General features: G+C 38.4%; 1 protein-coding gene across 1 annotated transcript in view; it reads right to left on the bottom strand.

The window, feature by feature from the left end:
• The window catches only part of LOC128362413 (cadherin-2-like), a 120475-nt gene that overhangs the window by 57867 nt on the left and 35376 nt on the right, over positions 1-27232 (bottom strand). Inside the window, exons 3-4 of the mRNA XM_053323154.1 lie at positions 9306-9544; positions 3023-3196 (exon numbers count right to left, since the gene is read on the bottom strand). Of these exons, the coding sequence (XP_053179129.1) occupies positions 3023-3196; positions 9306-9544 (413 nt within the window). The remainder of the gene's footprint in view (positions 1-3022; positions 3197-9305; positions 9545-27232) is intronic.

Raw genomic sequence — 27232 nt, 5'->3', positions numbered from 1 at the left:
AAACTGTGATGCCTGGTGCACCGTTAAGATCCTGCACGCCGTCCGTAAGAGTAAAACAAGGAAGAGAGAGGAAGGCAGTGGTGAAAACAGGTCTACACATATATATATACAGACATGTTTGAAAAACAGAAGTGGAAAATTCAGGTTTACTACAATTACATCACTGACTTATACTCTTAAAAGAGAAACCAGGAAGCAATAGGAGCAGGAGATGAATGTGGAAGTGCTCCTCATACCTGAGCTCACGCTAATAGGAAAACTGTAATTAGAAATACTCACAACTTCCACAAGTTCGGAGGGGACATGCAGGTTAGCTCACCTGCCTTCTCCTTATTAACACTTATAGATCAAATGTTTTAATTAACAAGGATAGACTGTGAGTGATATTTTGCTCTCATTTCCAAAATTGGAGCCACCTGATAGTGTAAATGTAGCAAAGTGTGTGAGCGAATTCATCTGCTGCTGCTACACTGCAACATATATCCAACACACCTTTCTAATCACGGCTGTGAATTGAAGCTGTCAGTGCTCTGATCACACTTTTGCTACGCAGCTCGCCTGAAAGCTACGCTGTCTCTTACTGCCGCCGCCGCTGCAGTTCATAAGAGCGTTTCAAAAAAGCTGTATGCTCAGAGTCGATCTCGCCCAAGGGAGGAAGTTAGTGCCGTCGCTCCGAGAGGTGACAAGTAGAAAACAACACAAGATGTACGACTGGTGTAAAATGTGTAATAGGTGTCACATTCTCCTGGTTTCTTCTTCACCAACTACAGTATCACAGACCAATGGCAACTCTTTCACTGATGACTAACTGTTGCAAACGGTGCGCACACACCCAAAGGAGATAGTGTGTGGTTTAACTCTGCCACAGGTACTGCCAAAGCTTCTTCTGTATAAAGGTGTGATATGAATTGTGTAATAGATTACTTCATGTGGATATATAACCATGCATAAGGAAATATATGTATATTTTCACTGTGTGCAATTTCCATGGACAACAAACTATGGAAAGCTAGATGAAAGGGAGATGAAGCTAAGAGCACTATAAATGGGTTGGAATTGGTACTTTCTGCCTTACGCCTGATATGCAAGCATATGTGTGGGGATTGGGGGGGCGGGGGGATGGGGGGGGGGGTACATGTGATGTGCCCTAACCCTAACCCTAACCCGGACATATGTCGATGTGTAATATGTGTTTATTTTATGTACTCTATGTGTTTTATATATTATTCTTACCAGTGAGACTAAAGACAATGTTCATGCAGGACATGACAATAAAGTATTTCTATCTGTTATCTATGCAGCCTTTTATTATGTTTGTTATGTACACTGTTGTACATACAAATTCACTGTTTTACATTGTACATACACTTTTCAGTGTGTATGTACAATGAAGATGAAGAAAATAAAGACATATGATTATTTACTTTATTTATTGCATTTGCCTGAATGACAAACATGTATCAAACAGCTTCTGGTGGTACAGTACAATCCACTGTGGCATTAGTCCTACTTGTCGTTTATAGAACTAGAACGTCTCCCAACAGCCCACAAATACATACAAAAAACAGCTACAGCAGGAAAGAGACAATATTAAGCACTTGTAAAACCTTCTGAGTCCTGGTTTGTTTTTTGAGGGAACTGAATTAAATGTTTTTCTAGACGTTTCAAGACCTGCGTATGCTGCACGAGTCATATAAAGTTGTTAATTGAGTGCATTCAAGACTAGACCTGTCACGATAACTACTAATATTGGACAATATATTGTCTCAGAAATAGTTGCGTTAAACGATATTATTGTCATTTGAAGATCATTTTATACCACTGATATAATGATAATATAATTGTATACAACAGGGGTGTGGGCTGGGATTGGAGAGTGGGAGTTACACTGTATAAACACAGACTGTCATTATGGTTGAGGACAGAGTTATTTACCTTTAATTCTTCTACAGTCTCCACTCAGGATGTACACAGTGAGGAATGGAGGACACTACTAGCTTAGCCAATGTGACATGAATAGCCTCTTAGCTGCTAATGTGAAGTGTGGAAATACTGAGGTCAAAAAATGATCAAGATCATGTCCATGTATCATATGATAATTCCATATATATATGATGATGTTGGTAATTATTGAGACAGGCCTATTAAAGACAAATAAGTGTCTCACAATGTCCTGTAGCTTAAAGATCACAAGACATAATTATTTGTTGTTGATGCCGAGAGATATGTTAATGTTTGGCCTTCAATCCCTGATATGTACCAGACAGTCAGTAAAAAAAAAAAGAAGATTGTTGATGGTGATCTTTCTTTCCAGGCTGTGTCAAACTACATTTACATGTATCTAAGGTAAGAGACTTCTTGTCAGAGGTGGAGTGCATTTATCTCTATTAAGTTAGTCTACTTCAATGCCCCTTCTAAGTGATGCACCTAAGAAAGTGTGCCAACTACAATTTATTGAGAATTCTGCTTCCAGAGTTTTACCAAGAAAGAGAACATTTCATCACATCAGCTCTCAGATCTCTACATCAGTTCCTTTTAGAATTAATAATACACTTTTTTACATCTTGCCTACAAAGCCCTGCTTGGCCTCGCTCCGCAGTACATCTCTGACATGCGTGTCAGAAATCAGACCTCTGAGGTCGTCTGGCACACGCCTCACGGCTGTTGGAAGAGTTAAATGCAAAGTTGGTGAAGCTGCTTTTATTTTTTTATGCTCCCAGCTGCTGGAATACTCTGTCAGATTGAATTAGATCTGCTTCACTGTTAGCATTTAAAAAGAAGACTAAAAAAACATTCCCTTTTTCCATTCCATTTGTTTTATTTTGTTGTGGTTGTTTTAAAAAAAAAATTGATATTAATTATTTTAATTACAGTTAAGCTTGGATGTGTTTTTAATGTTCTCTGTTTCCTTTTAAACTCCCTTGTCTCATGCTTTAGGGTGAGTCAGTGAAGAGTCCTCACAATGACAGTAAAGAAAGTATGTGTTTGTGTTTGTGTGTGTATGTGTGTGTGTGAGTCTTACTCTGACTAAGTCCTCGGGGAACTGTCCGCGTGAGTTCTCGGGGACGTTGATAGGCGGAATGACCCAGTCCCTCTTCACCCGCCTTAGAGTGCCATCACCCCTGACAACCACGCTGCGCCATGGAAACAAGATCTCTGGTACCCGCTGAGTCAGTGTTGCATCACTGGGCTTTACCTGCAGAGACAGTAAACAAGCATTATGTACTGGACTACTCACACACACACACACACACACACACACACACACACACACACACACACACACACACACACAGCATGGCTAAGTTGCAGAGGCATCGTATTGGGAAGGCTTGATGACTCGGGGTATTTCTGACCTCATTCCAGTGGCTTGGATTAATGCTCTCATTATAGTCCTTCTGATAAATGACCACCACCTGTCACCCTGTGTGTGTGTGTGTGGGTGTGTGTAAGTGTGTGCGTGTGTGTCCTATACAACCAGAGATCTGCATGACTGATCACTGAGCAGCTACAGTACATTGCTGGGTTCACAGAATTCACCTGCAGCTCAGGGAAAAATCAGCCCTGACCTCTGAGGTACAGATGAATCTTTTCAACAGTTTTTAGAAGTCGTTCATTCAAGTAAATGCTTTTCATGAAAAAACAAAAAAACGAACATATACCATCAACCCTTTATGTGGAGTATTTGCAGAATACTAATCATAATGTGAGATCATAAAAAAATACCTATTGTAGGGATACTACTATATTTACACAATGAGATTTTTGCTAAACAATCATTAGTCATGTGGATGTAAAAAAAAGCAGGAAAAGACAACACGCAATATCACAATGCTACGATATCTGATATCTAAAATGATATCTAGTCTCATATCATGATATTGATATTATATTGATATATTGCCCTGCCATACTAGAGCTAACAAGAATGATTTGCCACTGCTGAAAAAAATAGGCTGACTTTAACAGGCTTTGTAAGCTTGGTCCAAAATGAAGGTAAGGCAGTCAAAGTGATATGACCCAGATCATCTGTTACTGTTCTTATTGTTTGAGTTCCTCACTGTTACTCTCATCATTTTTTGTGTGTGTCTTTATCTTCTTTGACCTGTGAGCCAGGGACACTGAGGGAGATGTATACTTTTTTCTTTTCTCATGTGCATATCTGAATACTCCACTGATCTTCCAATGATGAAAGGATTCTTTCTTCTATTTCTCTGTTATGCAACAGAGATTTTTAGTTTTTACATTCACACACATATATTATGTAGTTATGTATATTATACAGTTCTATAGCACTGATTTTTTTTTAAATACAGCAAGAGAGTCATGTCTGATGTTCCGAGTTTCTGGTTTTCAACATAAATGCTGTTTTCATGGATCCATTCATCCCAATAATTGAAATGCTCTACTTTGCCATGATTTCTATTAATGTTAAACTACTGTCAGTGCAAAGGAAAGTGGAGGTTTGTTGCCCTGAGTTCTGTTACATATACAACACAATACATACACAAAGAATGTAGAAAATAGTAACAAAAATAAGATTTAAAATGAAAATGTATAACAGCCTTCCTGAATAGAAAGATTTCCTTTAATAGAGTCCAGGGTCTGTGCTGCCCTAGACTTATGAAGGCTGTTCCACAAGCATGGAGCAGCAGAGCAGAAGGTTCAATCCCCCATGGTGCTTTGCACCATGGGGGAAGCCTGGAGAAGCAAGCTGCTGGCAGATCAGAGGATGTGGGTGGAGGTTTGTGGTATGATCGATTCCTGTAGGTAAAGAGGCGCATACCTGCTGATCGATTTGTATTTGAGTACCAGATGTTTGTAGTCAAGCCGGAAGGAGACAGGGTTAGAGAAGGGTGGAGTTTAGAGATGTTTCTGAGATGGTGGAAAGAGGTTTTGAATAGATGTCTTCAAAATGGTCTTCAAACCTAACAGTCAGATAAGTGACCAAGGAGGAAAAGGGGTATGGTCCTGGCCGTCAAAGCTGAGATGAGGTATGAGGATGACTGCATCTAGTGAATCCTGTCTATTATCTCCTTAAAACAGGTGATGAGGCAGCACTCTTTGCTGCAAAAAGGGCAATTATGATGTATAGCTTGGTATTATCAGCATATCAATGAGTCTAAGGGGGAAAATGTAGAGGGTAAACCCGATGGGGCCAAGAACCGACCCTTGCAGAACACCACAGATGACAGAGAGTGATCCAGACCCACGACTGTCCACTGAAACATACAAAGTCCTACAACAAAGGACTTAAACCAATTAAGTGCAGAGTCTAGCCAATGGTAGTGTGGAGACACTCTAAGAGGACAGTGTGATCCACAGAGTCAAATGTAGTGCTGAGGTCAAGGAGAAGGCGATCATGCCATCAGCAGGTCAATCACAACCCTGAACAGACATAAACCTGACTGAATAACCTTTAGGTTATTGATAGCAGCAGAGTCAGTGATGACCAAGTCAAGTGAGTAGGGAAAACAACATGCTGCTTCAGGCCAAGACACTAAATAAGACTCAGGAAGTCCACTGCAAGATGATAAGAGGGGTTGTCGACATGTATGTTAATATCACCGACATCGCCAGCATGCCCTAGTATCCATTCCAGGATAGTCTCTTGATGTTTCCGATGATGACGCCCAAGTTTGTTTTGCCTGGAAATATGGCACAAGCCTCTATGGATATAAAGAGATCTGTTTCTTAGAATCCTAAACTCTTGGCAGCAGGTTAAAAACTTCTTGTCGGGTGTAATTAGGAAGCTGCATGAAATCCATAACTATGTGGTGGTGTTAGGACACCATGATTAAAGCAGTTCTGTTGTTTGGAAGAATGGCAGCGTTGGTAACAGTCACAGTCACAGTGTGGAGATCATTACAGCAAAGATGAGGGGAACTCTAGTTGAAGAAAAGAGTTGGTCACTAGAGTCTGAAAGTGACAGTGAAACTCTTGGCATTTCCACGCTGATAGAGAGTGCAGGAGAGCTGGACAGGGCTTTGTGGCACAACTGACTGTCAGCACTTTACGTTGAATAATCCAAATATCTACAAATCCCAGTAGATAAGGTAGGATGCTCTTTACACTGAATAATCCAAAATCTGTACATCCCAGTAAGGATGATAGGCAGTACTTTAGTTCATCAGAAGTCCACCAATTCAATAGAAAGTATTCCAACTCTGGGAGTGATCAACATATATAGGCAGAAAATGGAAAAACATAAGAAGCTAAAGCAAAATGCAGGAATCCTCCAAGCAGTGAAATGTATACTCAATCGTGTATTTAGCAAAGAGGTACAGTAGCCAGTGTACACCAGCATTCCCTTCTAATGAGTAGCCTTTCTCCCACTGCAAAACAAACACCATAACAAATCTTGTACTTTTGGTATGTATTCTGGTCATATTATATAATATGGCATATGGTGGCCAAGGGGAGTCAACACTTAATGTAACTAAGATGTTCTTATAAAATGAGCCTTTCTATCAACCAAAGACAGATTTTCCTGACATTTGGAGCTTGGTGGGCTGTGAATATGATGCCTGTTTGTCTCAGTCCTCAATTTCATTTGATAACAGGCCTGGTCCTGTCTCTCATTTGAAGGACACAGTGCTGACAGTGCTCCCCTGGCAAATGACTGGCTGTTAACTGCCATGGCTGCTCCTCCACCAGTTTTTCCTTATGAAGGATTGTTGACAGCTTCTTTCACTCTCTGCTATTCGCCTCCTCACCGACTGCAGTGAGCGACGCTGATAGCGGCTAAAGCATATGGCAGCCGGCTATTTCTGGGCTGTGTTTAGAAGAACAGCCAATCAAGGCCGGCGTCTTGTCTAAATACATGCAGAGGGCCTTATTATCGCTGTTGTACATGAAACAAACTAACAGATGGCCGTTTGACTCGCTTTGTCTCTGCAATCAGCACTTGGCCAACCTCAGACGCCTGCTGGGCTGGAAAATCTGTGATTTTATATCTGTACATAGTTCATCCAACATTACTGAGGCCTTGAGGGAGGGATAACAGCCCATCATGCTCAGACTGTATAATGATGCTGCCTGTCAAAAATCACAGCTCTTTCTCTGAAAAAGGTTCACACTCACATGGCATTTTCAGGCTCAGCTCCAGGTATGTGTTAACACTGTCAGGTTCTCTATGTGTTTATGAACTCATGATTCTAATATCTCATTATGCTGTGACAGGTGAGTTGTGTGCACTGTGTATTCACTTGGAGACAGTGATGGTTATGTATTCACAGTGGATGAATAATGATTCAATTTGAACTAATGAAATATGGTAAATAATTACAATAAGCACTTAAGGGTGCCTTAAATACTATCATACATAACCGTAGGTATGTTAATCAATGTTAATCAATGCATTAATAAGCAAATTGGCTTTTTTGTTTTTTTAAAATAACTGATTAATCTTTAAAATGTCAGAAAAGCTTTTAAAAAAAGATCATTAATTTTTTGTCCAACTTACGATTCTTTTGAATCTGATACCGAACTACATTTGCTGAAGAAAGACTTTTTTTCAAATTAAAACATTTAGTAAAAATGATATAAAAGAGCAGAAAGGCAGTCATTTGTTACTTTTGAGAAGCTGGAATTAGACAATGTTTGACAAGTTTTTTCTTGATACTGAATACTGAGTCAGTTCAAACATTGAGCTCTGTTTTAGTTCTTCTTCTTCTTCTTCTTCTGGTTATTCTCTACAAAAAGTGTTCAAGCAACAGAAACAGCAGAAACAGTAAGACTTGGTTTAGAGTCAAAATTCTTTAATTTTCATCTCTCAAGTCATCTGCATCTGTTCTTCTGCTCTAAAAATGTTACATTTAAAGAAGTTAAACTTCTCAATCTTCCCAAGACCCTATTGTGAAACACCTTCGTTTAAAGTCTTAAGCTACTGTACATCAAATATTTCTGAGATCATCAGCATACAGTGATGAGAATGATGAAAAACATCAAGCACAAAGACTGTAAGAGGTCATTTGGACAACGAGTGCACATTTACATATTAAAAACCAGCATTCAAATAGTGTCAAATAACAGCATGAGGTGTGTTTAGCACATGTCCACACAGTCAGCTCATACTCACACTGCTGCTCTGAGTTTCTCTTTTAAACTAACATGCTGTTTTCTTTCAACAATTGTATTTTTTTTAAAGAATCTGTTTCTGTGAAGCTGCAGTCAAAGAAACTCACTGCTTCGTTCAGAATTTTCACAATAAAAGTATATCAGGAAAATGCATAATTGTGATCGTAGAGACACTATGAATGAAACAATATTTTTGTTAATTAAGTTATACCGATGAAATTAGTGATGTGGAAATGTATGTTATACTAGCACTACCCTTAGCAAAAAATAGTATACTTAAAGTTGATTTTATTAAGTATGCTAAGTTGAGTGTAAGTATAAGTATAGCAAGTATAATACTGACCATGTACTTGTAGTGTACTAGAAAGTTTACTAATTTAATACCTCTTCGGACTAAATTGTAACATTTTTAAGTTCATAAAAGTATACTTTAAGTATACTTTATAAGGTCATTTTAAGTTTACAAAAGTACACTTTCAAGTATATAACAAGTATACTTTCAAGTATATAACAAGTACACTAATCTACGTATATACCACTAGTGTACTAGGTATATACTTCTAGTCCACATTTTAGTTTATTGAAGTATACTTGAAGTATACCACAAGTACACTCTTCTTTATACTGCCATTGTACTAGTTCTATACTATATGATGTTGAACATATAAGTTTATAACAGGGGTAATACCTCAAAGCTAAAAACATTTTTATTCTGCTAAATGAAATGTAAGCACGAGTCAATGACTTGACCTTATTCTGTACTTGGATCAAGATATACTAAGTATTAGTACTTTGTGGCAGAAAGAAGTAAAAAGTATACTAAAGTACAAGTATAAGCTTTAGTATTAATAATGATAATAATAATAATAATAATAATAATAATATATATATATAGTATATAAAAAGTAAACTTCAAGTATACTGCCTCAGTTTTTGTGTAAAATAAGTATACTCGTAGTACACTTGAATAAACTACTTAAGGGATACTGATATTTCCCAGTATAGATGTTTGTACACTCCATGTACCATTAACTGAATTATTGAGAGATCGATATTTTATAGTAGTCAAGTAGACAGTATTTATTATTTTAAAACAATTACGATGCTGCTATATGGAATGCTAATCAACTAAGTTTTGTTGTATTGTTTTATTAGTGCACTGGCAAAGTATCTAATCTATTCTATTCTATTATGAAATTCTATGTATTCTTCTTCTAGTCTTTTACCTGTTCAGGTCCTGCTCTGTTTCCACCTGGTCGGAGCAGAAGGTGCACTCTGGTTTTCCACATCTGTTTGGACTGCAGGTCTTGAGCATAGACGACCACCACCACCTCTTTTTCCTTTTCCTTTCCTGCCACACTGAGGTGCTGCAGGGCGTAGATCGCGCCGTCCTCGCTCACCCCGAAATCGGACGACTGTCCGACCTCGAGCCGCACCTTCCCCCCACCGCAGTTCATGAAGCTCACTGTGGAAGACAACGGAAGACACAGGATTCAGGCCGAGTGGAAAAACACATCAATCACCTGCGAGGTGTGCTGTGTGTCTGTGTTGGTGATAAGGTTAGATGTCTAAATACACCCAGCAGCAAGTTCACAGGGTGTTTAACTTTTACCATTCCTGCTGAGACCACCGGTGGGTTCATGTTTACATATTGTCATGTATTTCTTAGAAAGATCACATACATGTCAGGGTGAATTTCAGTAAAGTGTATGTTATATGATGTATATGCTATCTAGAATATTCCCAGCTGTGCTATAAAAACACCCTGTCTTTGATAGTGCTTTATTATGTATTTTCAATTAAGATTTCTGATTCCAACCATTATGAAAACAAGTAAATCGAGATAAATTGATTACTGTTTTTGGTTTGTGTTCAGCACAATGAGAGACAGACAGGCAGAGCAAATGTGTGTGAATATGAATTTAACAAACAGCCAAATGTGTTATTTAGGCATCTACAGGCTACTTTGTTTTATTTTCAGTCAGATTTCAGATGCTGTTATTTTAGAAAGGAGGATGTTTCACTCTCTGATCTCTCTTTTCTTTTCACCCCAGCAGCTCAGGGCTGTGTTTTCTCTGTCTGCAGTCTGTTATTGTGCACATGCTTACTTGTAAAAAGCTGATTAGAAACCAGGTTACGTGTGTACAAGGCAGAGAAAATCTGTGTTCTCCAGGGAATAAAATCTACCTGTGGAAACCAGGTTTCTCTAATCCCCATACTGAGATTACAGAAAGCTGCTTTCTTGTTCACATGACAGTTAAGAAAATCAGCTTTCTGGAGAAAAACGACTGTAACCTGCTTATTACAGAATATCTGCCTATGATTGTTGAGCATGATATTCCAAACCATTAGTATTAATCTAATGTAACAGCCTCCCACTCCTCTGGTTAGAGGGGTTTCCGTCAGATGTTGGATGATATTTGTTGTTCTGCTACAAGATAATTAATGAGATCCAACACTTGATGCTGAGCGATGAAGTCTATCTCACAGTTAAAGGTGTTTCATGAGGTTGAGGTTAGATCTCTGTTCAGGCCAGTCAAGTGATTCCATACCAAGCTGGACACAGCATTTCTTTATGGAGATGGCTTTGCGCACGGAGGATAACATCATGGTGAAAATGTAAAGTATCTAAAATATCATTGTGTGCTGTAGCATTAGATTTTATATTGATTTGAACAACCCTCGATCTAAAGTATCTACTGCTTCTGCCAGGTTTGCTGGAAGAGGCTCAGCAAGGTAGCTCTTCTCCCAATCCACCATCTCCAGCTGGGAAATGAAATCTCTTCAGAGAGCTAAGGTCTACCCCAGTTCTCCTTCCAGCTCAACCTGCCCAAACTACCCCTCATAGGGAGGCACCCAGAAGTGAATCCTGATTAAATAGCTTAACCGGCTACTCCTTCAACACCCTAACTCTAACCATCTAACCCTCTATGAAGACTTACAAACAGAGGGTCATTCATTGTGAATTGATGATCGTGAACTTAAGTATTAGATGAATTAAAATTTTGACCAGATGATGAAAGTTGAGGGACCATCAAACTTGTTACAATCTATCCCGAGGCAGGTATGAATGTCCGCCAAATTTCATGACAATCCTTTCCACAGTTATCTTGTTAAAGATATTTTAATCTTAACCTCAAATGTCAACCTCATGGTGAGGCTAGGGTTGAAATCTGAGGCACCCGGATGTCATTAAGATTCCTCCTCTGGGGACCGTAACATCTGTACAACATTAATGACCAATCCACGCAAAGGTCATTGAGATATTCTAGTCTGGATCAAAGAGGTGGACCTGCTGACCTGGTGTGGCTAAAAATGACACATGGGAATGTCCTACTTGAAGACCTGACTGGTAAAGTTGCAATTGGAGAAAAGAGCTTCCCAATCAGTGCTAAAGATGCCTGAAAGTGAGAGGTGTGAACATGTGGACAAGGGGAAAAGGTTGAGTCCAGACATCCTACGAAGGAAACGTTTTGTCGAGATCTAAAAATGTCCGAAGATACCAAATATGTCAAAGTGAATTTAGAGCAAATGATGCATAAGACTTCTCCAATATTTCCATCTGACCCATAAAAAGACATGCTGTCTTGAGATTGAATTATTCACTCATCATCACACAAGCAGATACAGAATGTAAGAGACAGTATATGTGAAGAAGAAGTGAGTTCTTTCCTTTCCTTAAGCTGCTTAAGGGGAAATTTAAAGGATAGAACTGGTTTTAAGAGGTCGAATGATAGAAAGAAAAACCAACTGGATGCTGGAGTATCAGAGAGAAGAAAAAAAAAGTCATGTAAAACCTGACTTGCTTTTAGATGAGCATTAGAGGAAAGATCCACGGACCTGGCCAGAGAGAGTTTAGCCTGTAAATCCCAAAGCTGAAGACGGGATTTGCAGAAGTAAACGGGTAGAAATGTGAGCAGCTTTGGGCAGATGCAGCAGGGTTGTACTCTCCCTGAAATGTCCTCCTCTTTATTTGTTTGCCAAGTATAGCCTATACCTTCAGAGAGGAAATAGCTTTTGTGAAGCCTGAGGGTTTTGGAGGTACGACTGCATTTTGCCGGAAATTATCACAAGTTTGTCCCCGGTGTGATATGAGCCAACACGGCACGCTCATGCAGAACAAAGCCGTCAACGGTCGGCAAATGTCAGCTCATCACGGTCGGCACATTAACGACAAGTCGGTGCATCCGGAATGTGTTCTTCCTCATCTTCAGCTGTTAAAGAGAAGAGGAGAGGACTGAAGGCTGCAAGCTTGGTTTCTGTCCAAGTTATTCTTTGACAGGATGGAGGATCAAATCAGATGAATGCTTGGCTCCAGCAGAAAATGCAAAAGAGATGTCCTCACAACGTCTGTCCAAAACAGCCTTCATAATGTCCCCATTAAACATATAAGTCTGTTTTACAGGTGTAAGCAAGGCATCAGTTTAAGATTGATTTATACATTCACCTTTTGATTACTTTTTCAAAGGATACATTAACTATTTAGTCTATGAAATGTCAAAAAATTGTGAAAAATACTCGTATGAGAGAGGAACGTTCAAGGTGACTCAATATATCCCATTTATAGTCAGTTTACATTGAGAAAATCAGCAAATCTTCTGATTTTAGAAGCTCCAGTTGGAGAGTGTTTGACAGTTTTTCCTAATTAATGTTTTAACCCTGTAACATCAAGTGAATCATATTTCATACATGAGTTTTAGAGAGCTATACATCATCACTGTAAAAACCTGATGTAGATGATCAGATACATGTAGTGCACATATAAACCACCAGGGGGCTTTTATTTGAACGTTATCAATCACTGAGCCACAATTTTCAGGCCTAGATATTTTTGTTAGTTTTGAAAAGAGAATGTAATAGATATATTCAAATAGTTACTGATTAGTTAGTTACATCATTGCATCAAAAGATTGATGCAATGATGAATTACTTAATATTTTGGAGCGTATTTTGTTGAAAATGTGTGTATCAGATTAGATAAAACTGGTATAGCAGCTCTTTTATCTGTAAATCTGTCAATTGTCATTTTATTGCATTTCATGTTGTAGGTGATATCAGCTATATTCTGGACCTATAAAGGCTTGTATTTTGTATTCAATATGTTTTTTTTTGTTTAAAAAAACATGCTATGTAAAATAAATTGCAAACATTCCAGATGAATCAAATATGATATAAATTGATTTGTTACAAGTTCCAATAAACACACAGTTACAAAGAATTTAAATTCAATTATTTGAAGATACTGTAGTTTCCAGTATTAGTCCAATTGAAGTGCACAAAAAAACTTCTTTGTCCAAATACTTCAGCTGATAATGTAGAACTTGTTAAGTTTTTGTAAAAAATAGTTGAATAATGATATTATATGAACAACATAGAGGGCTTTATGTTGAATAAGGGTCTATATGGGTTTTTTTTACTTCTTTTCTTTATTTAAAAATTATATTTTGAAAAGTTCTTAGATGCTTGTTGCTCTTAAGGAAGGTAAAAATGTATAAAAACCTATGGACCTACTGTATAGCATGCAGCAAGCAGACGTTTAAATATGAAATGAACTTTCCTTTTTTCCCCCCTCTTTCTCTTTTTCTATGAATTTAAAATACTGTAAATATGTACTGTGAATATTGTTATTGATTTACTTTAAATAATTACTATATGAATGAATTGTCAAAAAACACTTGTAGTCATAAACTGCTGTTACAGAGTGATGCTTCTTTTCCATCACAAGCTATCTTTGACAAGTGCAGAGAACACAAAATAGACAAGTTACTCTACTATGACATTAATGTGAAACAGTTGACTGTGTTTATAACAGGTAAAATAAAAAGTGCCCGTCATAGTTGCGGTACTAAAAAAAAAGGAAAAAAAAAGAGAACAGCAGCTAAAAGGCTCCTGAATGGAACCTGCTGTTGTAACAACCTTAATCAGCACTGAATCACTGTTAATTAGTTCCAAATATACAGAATAGCCTACAAATACGTTTAGTTGATTAGATCATCAGCATCTATTTCTGTACGGTGTTCTTTTCACAGTCAGGATGCTAATTTATTCCTTTGTCGTCAGCTGATAGAAACACACCTAATTCACTGTTTATTTTTAGTGGTGTTAAAAAACCTGATGTGAAACGTGCTTGATGGTTGGATGGAAATAGCAGCGACAAGACAGAGAACACAACGTCAAGAGAGACAGAACACCAACCACAGACAATGTGGTGAGCAGTAATGAAAGCTGCTGAGATTTAGTACTGTGTATATGTGTGTGTGTGTGTGTGTGTGTGTGTGTGTGTGTGTGTGTGTGTGTATTACTGCCCTGATATGTACATTGTTGAAAGTCAATTAACTCCACTCTTCATTTCCTGCATTTCTTGGCTATGACTGTATTATTTATTGTCATTATTAAAGGTATCCAACCATGCACACCATGTTTCACTACGTTATAACATTGCTTGTGATCACATAATTATTTTTAAACTTATTATATTCTCATGTTTGTCAAGTATTAGTCTGTCTTGAGGCTGGTTATTATATACAGTGATATTTATTCAAATCTAAAAGTTAAAATGTTCACTTCATCCATATGAAAACATATGATTTTGAAGGAAAATACAATGAAGTATAGGCTATAGTTAGGAATAAGAATATCCAATTGTGATTATTTTGACTGATATTGCAGTTGTAGTATGATGTTTTCATTTTCATATGAAGAACATGTGATGATAAATGATGATGGTGTGATTTTTGTGGGGGTCTGTACCAAAAAAAGATATTTTCTTAAGTCTGTGGAACATAACATGTAGGCACCATAATATTTACAGTCATTTAAAATGGTATTTTCATACACATTTTATTTTGCTTTTAACAAAAATTGTACCTCCTGCTATTTGATCATTGCACTATTCCATTTTTGCGATTTTGGCAAAATTGTGATTAATTGTTCAGCTACTTATGAAGTAAGTATAGTATAATGGAGCTTTTATAAAGACATGGCAACATACTGGATCAATGCCATGAACCAATTAAAGGAGTCTACAAATCAATACCACTCCTCCCTTTAACCACAGCAGATCACCAACACACACATGTGGTCATGGATATCACAATGTGAGGATACAAGATAGTTCATATCTAACCCAATAACAAATGAGATAAAAAACAGACAAACTCTGTGAACTAAAGTCTTTACAAAAAAAGATTAAAGATGAAATGATCAATGACAGTGTAAGAACCATGGCTGGGCTAAATGACAAAGGGCAGTTTTAGGAGGCTTCATGCTTTTATTCAAGAGTAGATGTTTTCACTTTAGCAAAGAAAGTGCTGCTTTAAAAGCCAGTCTACAGAACTCCAGTCATTTCATCTTTCCATTTTCTGTACCAAGTGTTGTGAATATGTTCTAAGCATTGTAAAACCCTGATCAGACAGAGTGCTTTTTAACAGCCTGGGCAACTTTTGTCATTGTTTTCAATGAGTGAAGCTTTTTGCTGGCTGCTTTTGGGATAACCAAGAATACGTGCATTGATTTCAGACTACTGCAAACACTGTAACTAACACACAAGATGCAGAGATTGTTGAGTCTTACAAGTTTTTGGGCATCTTAATTAATATTAATGACCTATGATAGGAATACAGATATGCTGAGTAAGACAGCAGCGTCTTTTTTTTTTTTTTGGTCCGAGGAAGTTAGCCAAATTCCAGGTTGACAGATCCCTGATGACAGTGTTCTATAAATCTTTTATTGTGTCAAGTTTTTCTATTCATTTGCCGGTGCGCATCTCTCACCCTCAAACGGAAAACTCATTAACGAGGGTGATGAAAGTCAGAGGCAAAATTATCGGCACTCAGCAGAAAAGTTTAGCTGGACCGGACAACTCTAACAGCTGTTAGAGAGAAGAATGTGTTATATCCAATAATACCAACCTTCCTGCCTCTGCCAGTCAGAACAGGTAGAAACATTTTTTCATGTCTTCTTTTCACTGCTCAACTCTGACATTTATTGTACTTCATGTGTTCACCTTTTACTCTTGTATTTATATGTGTTTTCATTATGTTGCCACCTAGTGGTCAAATAAAGGTATTGATCTTGTATCATGTTTTTATTGTAGTTCATTTTAAAAGGTAAATAACTCTCTCCTGGCTCATAATGGCAGTCTGAGTATAGCACCCACTCTCCAACCCGACCCCCCTTGTATTATTATGCTATTATATTATCATTGTATCAGTGGTATAAAATGATCTTCAAATGACTATAATATTGTTTATCACGATTATTTCTGAGACAATATATCGTCTAACAAAAGTATCGTCAGGTTATTGACAGGTCTAAGCCAGAAGATGGTGAAAAATGTCAATCACGGTTTCTAAAGCACAATATGATGTTCACAAATGTCTTTTCTTCTGTTTTGTCCAGACCAGGTGTGTCCAAACTATTCCACAAAGGGCCGTGTGTCTGCAGGTTTTTGTTCCAACCAAAGAGCACGCATGATTCAACCAATCAACTGTCTGGAGACTGAAATCAGTTGATTAAATGAGTCAAGCCTGGTGTGCTCCTGTTTAGTCGGAATGAAAACCTTCAGCCACATGAACCTTTATGGAATAGTTTGGACAAGCCATGACTGAAGAAATCAGAAACAGTTACATTTGAGAAGCTGGAATCAAAGAATTTAAAAATGTGCTTCTTGAAAAATGACCAAAATAGTTGTCGATTCATTTAGTGGTTAGCAACTAATCGATTAATCAACTGAATGCTATAGTTCTACATTTGGCATGCTACTATCATCAGGCTAAAAAAACTTAAAATTTCTGTCCCATTACAATATCAATTAAAACTGCAAGCAGTGATGAACGGGCCCTCGCGCCCCCACGCATGTCGGGCTGTGGCTCGGTCGCAGAATGTAGCATCACCAAGGTCTTATATCTCAGCTGTGTTAATTTCAGGTATAAATACTTAAGATTATGGGAGTAATCAGTGAAAGACTGAAGCAAGTGACTTCCTGTTGCCAGTAGGTGGCGCTATGACTGTCACTAAATATGAGACTGTACATGTGTTCAGACCGGGACACTGAACAAGCATATTAAATTTGGAAAAGCTCAGACCATGTGGAGTCAAGTTATGAGGGTTTGAAATTTCATGGCGAAGGATCGAATGGTGAAGGAAATTGTCGGCGCCGCCACGGCCAAACCGGATCTCTAATCAGAAAGTTTTTGATAACTTTTCATCTCCAATGTCTCAAGATGTTTCTGAGTGAATTTGAAGTCGGTCAGATTAAATCCCTAGGAGGAGTTCGCTCAAATGCGATGAGTGGAAAACACCAAAATGATGCCAAAAACGCAGATTCGATACAAAATGGCCGACTTCCTGTAGGAGTGAGGGTATGGGTCCAAGAGACTTTTTTGTGCATCTTTACACAATACATATGTGTACCGAATTTCGTTTGTCCAAGACAATCTCAGTGGTGGGGCTCGCTTTTTTCAATTTTCTAGGTGGCGCTATTGAGCCATTTTTTCTCGCCCATTTTCGTGATCCTTAAAATATCAAATTTTTCGCCGGGTTGGACATGATTGCACATTTTGGTGACTTTTCGGGCACGTTTAGGCTGTCAAAAAGGCGTTCGTTGTGGGAGAGGAATAATAATAATCTTTACAATTACAATAGGGCCTTCGCACTGTAGTGCTTGGGCCCTAATAACACATCTGTATCCTGGGAAACGTCAGTGAAGCCAGTTGTTGTCAGTCTGAGCTTTGAGCCTGTGCTAATGTGCGAGATAGAAAAACAACTTAGGTCTACTTTATAAATTCACATCATGCCGCTTTTTTCCCATGTTCTTTTGAAATATTCAAGAGTTTTCAGCCTCCAGGCCTCCTGCGATGATAAATCAAACCAAACAAGCTGAAAAGGCAAAAATCATTTTCTGGCTGAGCTATTCACCATATGCACATCCTGATAGGCTGGAAATGACTTTGTTTTAGGGCGTCACAAGCCCCCCTCCCAAAAAAAAGTTCTGCTATAAAATTCTATCAAACTGCATCGTAACCATTGTGAACAAAGCACATCAGATAACATTTGAATAGGATTCTGGTTTGATGGTCACAGTCACAGTAAATCTCTGACTGTGTGGCTGTGGGGTCATGAGGCTTGTATTATCATTTGGAAGTATTAGGAGGAAAACTATTTGGTTTTATCCCATATTTAATCTTGCATAACAAAACAAAACAAAAACAAAACAATTTGTTGTTCATTTCAGCTTAAAAAAACAAGATTTCCTCTAACTTACTAACCAGCTGCAGACAACAAAAATCTAAAGTCTTGGTAGTTCTTGGTAGAGACAATAATGAGAATCTTTACATATTGTAGATTCTTTTTCTTGAGGGTGGTGCTTCCAAGAGTGGATGAATGGATTATTCAAATCAAAAGGGTTTACCACTTGGGAGCATGAATGTGATCAGGACATTACATGGCAACCCAGCCAGCGTGTCCATGTGGGCCCCAGAAGGGTTCCATATGGGCTTCAGTATGGGTCTCATGTGGGTTTCTCTGCAGTTTCCATTGTGGCCCCAAGTGGGTTCTAACTGGGTTTCAGGTGGGGCCCAACTAGTTGAGTTACACATGTGGGGCGTTCAGTGGTAGGGTGCTGTAACCATGAGAAACTGTGAAAAAAGTGAGAAATGTTCATCCCCTGGGGAGCATGAATATAATTTCTTTCTTTATGATGGTGATGGTGTTCAGAGTCACCAAAGACACAATGAGACATCACCTGGGGACCATGACAATCAGATGTTTGACAAATCTTATCATAAACTGTAATTTTTGCTGATGGGTAAATGTGACAAATAAGTAAGACAAGTCAGTAAAACCAATAGGAATCATCCTTTAAAGGGATAATCCAGCTATTCAGTAGTGCACTTTGATGAATAGACAAAATGTGCAGCAGAAGCAGAGATTTTCTGACTTGTAGTCCTATAACTGGATCCTACATTTCCCATAACTGCAAACAGGTAGAATAGCACTGCTCACAAAAAGTAAACTGATGTTTATGTGTAAAATCAGTGCTGACCTGCCCCCCACCCCCTACCTCTGCCCTCACACTCTGATGCTCTCTACCAACTCAATGCACTGTAAATGCTCATACATTATCTATGCTCATGTTCAAAAACACTCATGCTGCTACACGATGTTAGAGCTGTCTGGTTTAACCCCCTACCCCCTCATCCTCCATGTCTGTCACAGAGGGGGTAACTGGGGCAGAGCTACACGTGAGGCTTTCAGATGTTACTGGGCAGCAGTGGGAGGTTCCCAGTTCACCCTCTTCCAAGCAGTCAGCATAACGCAATCATCAAAACACCTGAGGCTGCTGCAGAGAAGACGTTCACTCAGTTGTTTTTTTCATTGTATCCTGTTATTGTAATACCTCTGCTAGAAATTACATTTAGAGACTATTCAGTTCTTTTTCTAATTATGTTTTGTTATCAAAATTGCTGCGTGGATTATGTTCATTATTTATTATTTAATCAGCATTACACTTCTTGCTAAACCTATGTGTGGTTGCAGTCTAAATGTAATAGTTTGCTGCTTAAACAACATTCATATTATCATAACAATTTCTGTTAACAGATATTTTTAAATCACTTTTACACAATCCTACCACTACCAGATACTGGAAGTCGGTGCTGATATTGATACTTGAGATGAATATGATATTTTATTATTTTAATTGTATTATTTTTAAATTGTGTTTAAGTGTATGATATTGTTCATTTTATTTTGCTTAAATTGTGTACATTGTATTTCGTGAAGCACTTAACTGTGCTATAGTAATAAAGTATCTTATTATTATTATTATTATTTTAATATTATAGTTCCTTTTTACCTAAACATAGCATAAATAGAAACTTTAAGATAACATGAATACATCATGATGCTATAAACTGAAACTACTACTATTTTATCTCATGGTTTTGTCTATTGTTAGTTTTAATATTTCATGATATTATGTTTTACAATCTTGATTGTTCTATGTTTTACTCCTTTTAATGAACATACATTTGTTAGTCTTATTTTGGAAAGTTCCTTATAAATAGTTATTTGTAACCTTATTTTGAACAATGCTATATAAATAAAGTTATGTGTAGCCTTATGAAGAAAAAAAAATTAAAGTGACACTAACAGGAGATTTAAGATAGCAAATTGTATGTTGATGGTAGCTAAGCCCATTTAAAAAAAAACTACTGGTAGTGATGGAATAGTGCAGTGAAACTGTACTGCAGGCTACATTATACTAAATTCAGCTAATTAAAACAGAAGCAGACCAAAGAATTCTGACTTAAGTATGACCAAATATTCTTTTAAAACAGGGAAAGTCTGCTTCAAATGACACTGATACCAGATTATTAGTGAAAGTCAGATATTGGCCTCAATGTATGAATCAGCCTTAACATTTTTATTTTTTTCTTCATTTGCTATCTAAAAGAATGGCTGATAACCGCAACTGCTATTATCAAATTTCACTATTGTGAATTGCGAACAAAGTCATTTGGTTTTGAGTACTGGCAGGAGAAGGGCCGTGAGATAAATTAGTATAATCAAGTGAATGGAGTCCCTGAGTCTAATCACAAAGAGCTGCTCAGTAATGACGGAGGCATATTTCCCAGAGAAGCCTTCCCAATCTTCAACGTGCCACACCAGCGGCTTGATCAATGCTCTACCGGGATCTGATCAATACGCCTGCTCGAAAAAAAAAGTCTCAATAACAGTTCTTCTCTGAAAACACACACACACACACACTCACACACACACACACACACACACATTTTCTTGTTACAAGCTTTACATTATGATAAGGAAAATAGAGGGAGCAGGTGTTTATAGTGCAGATGCAGCAGTGGAAAACGTGACAGAGCAGCAGGTGGTACAGCTGCTTAAAGCAAAGGTTTGTTTGGACTGAAGTTTAAATTATAACCGCTGCTCTATCCAAGATTCAACAATAATCTGTGTCACAGAGTCTGTTCTCTACATGCATGACTTGATTTTTTAAAGATGGGGACAAAAGGTGAGACTGAGCAGAAAATGCAGGATGCAGGATCCTCTGCATTCTGAATTGAAATATGTTAATCATCCATTAAAAAATGCAAAGAATCTCTTCAAGCTAAGTCCATAGGATGTGATTTCTCCTTGGTTTTCTGTATAGTACGCTGGCTCAGTGATCAGCACTGGTCTTGTCTTCAAAGCCTCTGTCCTTCCTGTGTGGAAGTTGCATGTTCTCCACGTGTTTTTGTGGGTTTGTTGATATGTTAGGGTTTATGCTCCTGTCATGTTCCACTGACCAAAGGCGCTGGTAAAAGAACTGGACCAACTCCAGCAAAGCCCTGCACTGCCATAGTGTGTACATGTGTGTTTATGATGGGTCAAATGCAGAAGATAAGTTTCTCGACAGGGACCAATAAACATCTTCTTTCTTTAAGGAATCTGGATTCACTCAACAGAAGATTAGTGACTTAGATTATTGTGGTTTCACCAGACTGGTTATCAACTGGCTTTGTTACAGCCCAAACAGGGTCTTTACCAAAGAAGTCAAGCTGCTGGTGGTTCTTGATGGAAAGTAGGGATCATCAAAGTCAACAGGACCATGGAGGTAGAAGACCATGGAAGTTCAGAGATGTAAGTCTGGACCAATATGGTGGGCTGACCTAGTGATATAACCACTTCACAAGTGTGCTAAAATTTCTGCTAGCCGTTATGTCTTTAGAAAGATCTTATCAGGATCAAATTCAATTGCTTTCAATTATCTTGCACACATAAGGGTGCTGGCTGCCTGTATTAACTAATCATTACCATCAGCAGCACTGGTGATAATCATTAAAATGAGCTGATATATAAATATATAGACATGAACTGACAGTACTGATGTTCCACACACACACACTAACAGATATCAACTAATGCCACCAGAATGAAGCAAAGTGTGTGTTGATCTTGTGTCTGTGAGGGTCAACTCGAGGTGATTAAACTGGGATGGCCGCAGACTTTGACCTGAGGGGATTTACCATGTCTAATCTAATGGATTCAGGAAAGACTTTGACTGTTGATCAAGAAAAAACACATGAATCACCCAACCTGCTGCGCCTCACTGTGTGACCTTTGTGTGATGATTGACGCAGTTGAGGATGTATTATATGGCTCGATGTGAAGTTGTGAACACACTTTGACAGAGACAGGAAGGCGAACAGTCAAACCCAAAATCCTGTGACATGGTGTGGAGGCCCAGCTGTGACGGTGCTGTGACAGGCTTAGTCCACACGCTGATAAAAAGGACACACATTTACATAAATGCACACAGACACACACACACACACACACACACACACACACACACACAAACTCCAGCAAAGATTAAAAGACAACAAAGAGAACTGAACAGGATTAAAGCCTCACTAGTGAATCTTCCAAAACAATTTTCTGTGTGCTAAATACTCACAAACACTGCTGCACTTTGAGGCTTGCGGCATTCTTGATGCATGTGTGTCTACAGTATGTGTGTGTGTTTGTGTGTGTGTGTTATAGTGACAGCTGGGTGTTGCTAGATAAACTCAGTCTTGAAGCGGAGCCAGAGGCCAAGTTCCATCTCCTCTCAGTCAACCCAACCCATACGAACAGAATGCAGAGAATATCATATTTCATGAATTTAAATTAAATTAAGAGGCTCTTGCCAGGCCGTGTCATTAATAATGACAATTTACTTGAAACAGTGGACTTGACATCTCACACAGCACATGCTTGTAGCAGTATGCCTACAGAGATGATGGAGCTGACCGCAATGTACACAGCGTGGCCAGCTGCAAGGAACAGCGTGTCATTTTTACAAAATGTTGTTGGTCATCACTAAACCAATTACGCATGATATAATTATAATAACTGGATATGTTATGCTTCATTCATGACATATGGGAAGGATGCTGGATACAGTCATGACTCCTATATTTATGTGAGAGGGTTATGAGGTATTAGGTAGTATATATATATCAGTTTCATTCATTCTTCAACTGATTATCACTATAACTAATATAAAACAGGGCTTCAACTAACAGTTATTTGAATTATTAATATTTTATTACTAATGTGTAGGTTATTTCCTTGAATAACTGATTAGCAATTGGCCCATAAAATGTCTGAAAATGGTGAAAAATGTCTAAAACCTAATCAAATATGCAACCTAAAATGTCTCATTTAGACTAGAGAAACAGTTCACAAACCAAACACATTCAGTTTACTATGGAGGAGCAAAGATAGAATATTTCACATTAGAGAAGCTAGAATCAGAGAATTTGGACATTTTCTTATTAAATAATGACTCAGAACAACAGATTAACTATCAAAGGTTGGCGACTTATTGATTAGCTGCTAACAATTCATTAGTAGGAGCTCTAATATAATATGAAAGTGGTATTACTATTCCAAAACTCGAAATTTAAAAGAAACCTACAGTTAAAAGAAATACACATCATAAAACATTTCCTCTCTGTTTCCAGTATATATAGATAAGAATAGAATGTGTTGGCTGGATATTAGCTAGCATCTTGTTAGCATGCAAACTAGTCACCAACAAGTCCCCTGCTTTTACTTCAGACTACAACTACTGAGAAGCCGCTACGCTAAGAGCTGAAAAATCCCACTAAGTCAAATTTTTAATGCTTCTTTTTTAAAATATTAAATAGGATAAATTAAATATTAAACAAGCTAGCGTTGCATGTCACAGTTCACACTCTTTGTCTGCCTCTTTCTTCTCCTGTGATGATTATGACACGATTAAGACATCTGCTTCCTGCTAAGCTAGGCTAAAAATGTCCCAGGATTTAATATTCATACTAAGTACAAAGAAGACAATAAACTAACTGTTGGAAAGAAAACAAATTCATCTTAGAAATGACTTTTAAGACTGCAGGTCTGACCTGAGCTTACATATTTTCTAGCAAAGGCAACTAACGAAACATGCTAATCTACAATAGCTAGCATTATGAAAACAGAAACAGAAAATCCTTTATTGATAGATATGATCTGTGTTGACATGCAGCTTAATAAACCTTTTCAAATAACAAGCAAGCTTTAGAATCATATTTACAGACTTCATTAGAAGCTGCTTTTCCTGTTGTTTCTGATAGTACTAGTTTCTACCAGTTCTCCCTCACTCCTCCTTCATGTTTTTGTCTTATTTTTCTTTACTGACCTTTGCAGTCTTTAACAGTATTATAATCAAATGATCTAAAAGGTGAAATATGTGCTATCCTCCACCCTGGGTTTAAAAACAATACTCCCTCACTAGTGGAATGCACAGTAAACGGTTTCTAAGCGCCACCCTGCCCCCCCGCCCAATCCCCCAATCCCCCCCCCCGGCAACTGCCCCGGTTTCTCCTTAGCAACTGCCCCTGCTCAGGCAGCCGGTGTTTTTCCTCCAGCCTTGGTGTGGGCGAGGCTGCATCCCTCTGCAACCACCGCCCCTCCTGAGAGAAACTGGGAGGCATGCAAAATCAATCAGCTACAGCCCTGAAAGACCAATATGTCACTAATACACACACACACACACACACACACACACACACACACACACACACACACACACACACACAAACACACACACACACACAGAAGCAGTGCAAGGCTGAGCTGGTGGTAGACAAAAAGAGTCAGAACTCCTATACCTGCATTACACACTCTGTCAGAGTATTACCATGTGAAGAGAGCACAGGGCTGATGGATGAATCACAGGCAATAAGAGCTGAGAGGCCGCGGCTCGACCGCTATCATCACCTGCTGTTCACAGGTCCATCCATTTACTGACCAACCATGCCTTCCTGCTCAGCTGCTGGCAGCCTCAATGTGCTTGGATATGTGTTGAAGAGGAAAAAAATCTATCTTTAAACACACTTCACACATGGCTGCAGTCCAGCAGAGAGGCAGCTTTACAAAGAAACTGGGTTGTTTTCCGCTGCTGGTATACATGCATTTTTAATCATTTTAGAAACAGTATAACGACTGCAATATGTTTAATTTAAAGAAACATTGTGGCTGGAGGTTTGTTTCTTTCTTTTCTTTTTGGCACAGTTGAATGAAAGACTTCTATTATTCATTGCTCACCTCCTTTGCTTTTAAATAGTGAGAGATGAATGTTGACATTGAAATGTTTATTCATGTTGTCAAAATTCCTATGAAGAACAAACATATCACAGTGTGATAAAAACAAATTATGAATGATATTATCTCACTACCCTGGAAACGTAAATATGTAATAGCTAACAACCTCCACATTACTGCTGGCTAACTGACACATACATATTATTATAGCATGCTGACTCTGCTGTTTCTGCTTCACAGATGATGCTTTACATTCACTGCAGGTTGAAAATGAAACTGAAGATACTTTTAAGGTTATGATATGTTAAATGTATCACATTGTGTAGTACATGAGTGTACTGTAGTAACAGTATGTTTGTTCCTGGCTGTTACTATGAAACATAAGCAGTGATTTTAACAACAATCTAAGTGTATTAATGATACTTTTACTACGTAAAGCACATTTGGAAAAAACCAACAGCTGCATGAAAAGTAGAAAAAGACTATTCATTGTTATAATTATATACTACTCATTTTCAGCAGTGATATGGTTGATGTGATGGTAGATAAAAATGTCCAGCCTCCTACTCTTAAAAAGCATCACTAGTTCTCTTCTGTTTGGACTGTTGACTGGTTCAACTGAGAGAGACATTTAGGGCCCATTTCCCAGATAGGGATTACGTTTAGTCTAAGACTAGACTTGTTTCTCAATGGATATTTTCACTGAATCTTGTCTTTAGTCTAGAACAGAGGTCTTCAACAGGGGGTCCGCGACCCCTAGGGGGTCCGGGATGTACTGCAGGGGGTCGCGAAAGTTTTGGTTGATTACACATTTTTTATATTCCCCCTCGCAATTTGTTCCATAAATTGAAATGTCTTAAAATACACATTAACATGAATCCAACACACTGCAGTGAACAGATAAATGGAGGCAGAAGACGTCTTTCAGTCAGCAGTGCACACATTCAGCGACACACAGGAGCTCTTTCAAGCTGGGCACCGGTTCATTCACAACACCTGTCCTGCCAACGAGGAGGACCCACCCCTATCGCTGCTGTGCCAATCACGAGGCCGTACCTTGCACATGTTTAAAATAAAAACATGAATATATGAACCTGTGTATTACAGATATCCCAACTCTCCCGGAAGTTCTGAGAGTCTCCCGCATATTGATAGCGGCTCCCTGACGCCCGCAAATGAGATCCAATCTCCCGGAATCTGGAGTGAGCAAGAGCGCCAACTAAAGAGTGACTGTGTGTGTGTGTGTGTGTGTGTGTGTGTGTGTGTGTTTGTGTGACTATAAATGCAGCGCGTGAGAGCAAGCATCCTTATTTTATAGCTCTGTATTGCCGCTTATTAGACCGATCGCACCCCCACCCCACCCCACTCAGCACCGACCGAAACCAAGTGTAACAGTAATCCCACCCCCGGAACGGACCTCCCTTGCAGGTTGGGATGTCTGGTATTATTTGAATATTAGAATGAATATTAGAATGCACAATAACAAGGTACATAATACATGGCACTATAGGACCAGTTTAATATAAAACACAATTTTATACAATATGTAAAAGTAGGGGGTCCCCGCTGTGTCTCCATCTGTTTGGGGGTCCTTGGCCTGGAAAACGTTGAAGACCCCTGGTCTAGGAGCAATCTCAATCTCTGTCTGAGAAACTGGACCTTTGAGTTTAACATCCACGTCCATTCAGAAAAGGCAAAGTTGTATATGACAATGAATTACTATTAGGGCTGTTAGCGTTAACGCGTTAATCTCGATTAGATTAATGCAATCCATAACGCGTTATTTTTTTTAAATCGCATTTTAATGTTGCAAGCCTTTTTGTCCCTTCTACTCCCCCGTAGACGGCTCCTCTAGTAGCGCTATGCTTTGAAGTGGCCTCCTGCAGTAAACCTACCGCGCTGATGGAAAGTAAGAGAGCTACTGGACTTTTGAACGGCTTGTTTAACTTTAAAACACTTCCAGACGCTTCAGTTGACAAGTCAAAAGTAAAATGCAACCTGTGTCAAACGGAGTTTAACTACCACCGGAGTACGTGGAGTT

The sequence above is a fragment of the Scomber japonicus genome, chromosome 7 (assembly GCF_027409825.1).
Source record: "Scomber japonicus isolate fScoJap1 chromosome 7, fScoJap1.pri, whole genome shotgun sequence".
Lineage (NCBI taxonomy): Eukaryota > Metazoa > Chordata > Actinopteri > Scombriformes > Scombridae > Scomber > Scomber japonicus.
The sequence above is the reverse complement of the archived record's forward strand: the minus strand, read 5'-3'. Positions and strand labels throughout refer to the sequence as shown.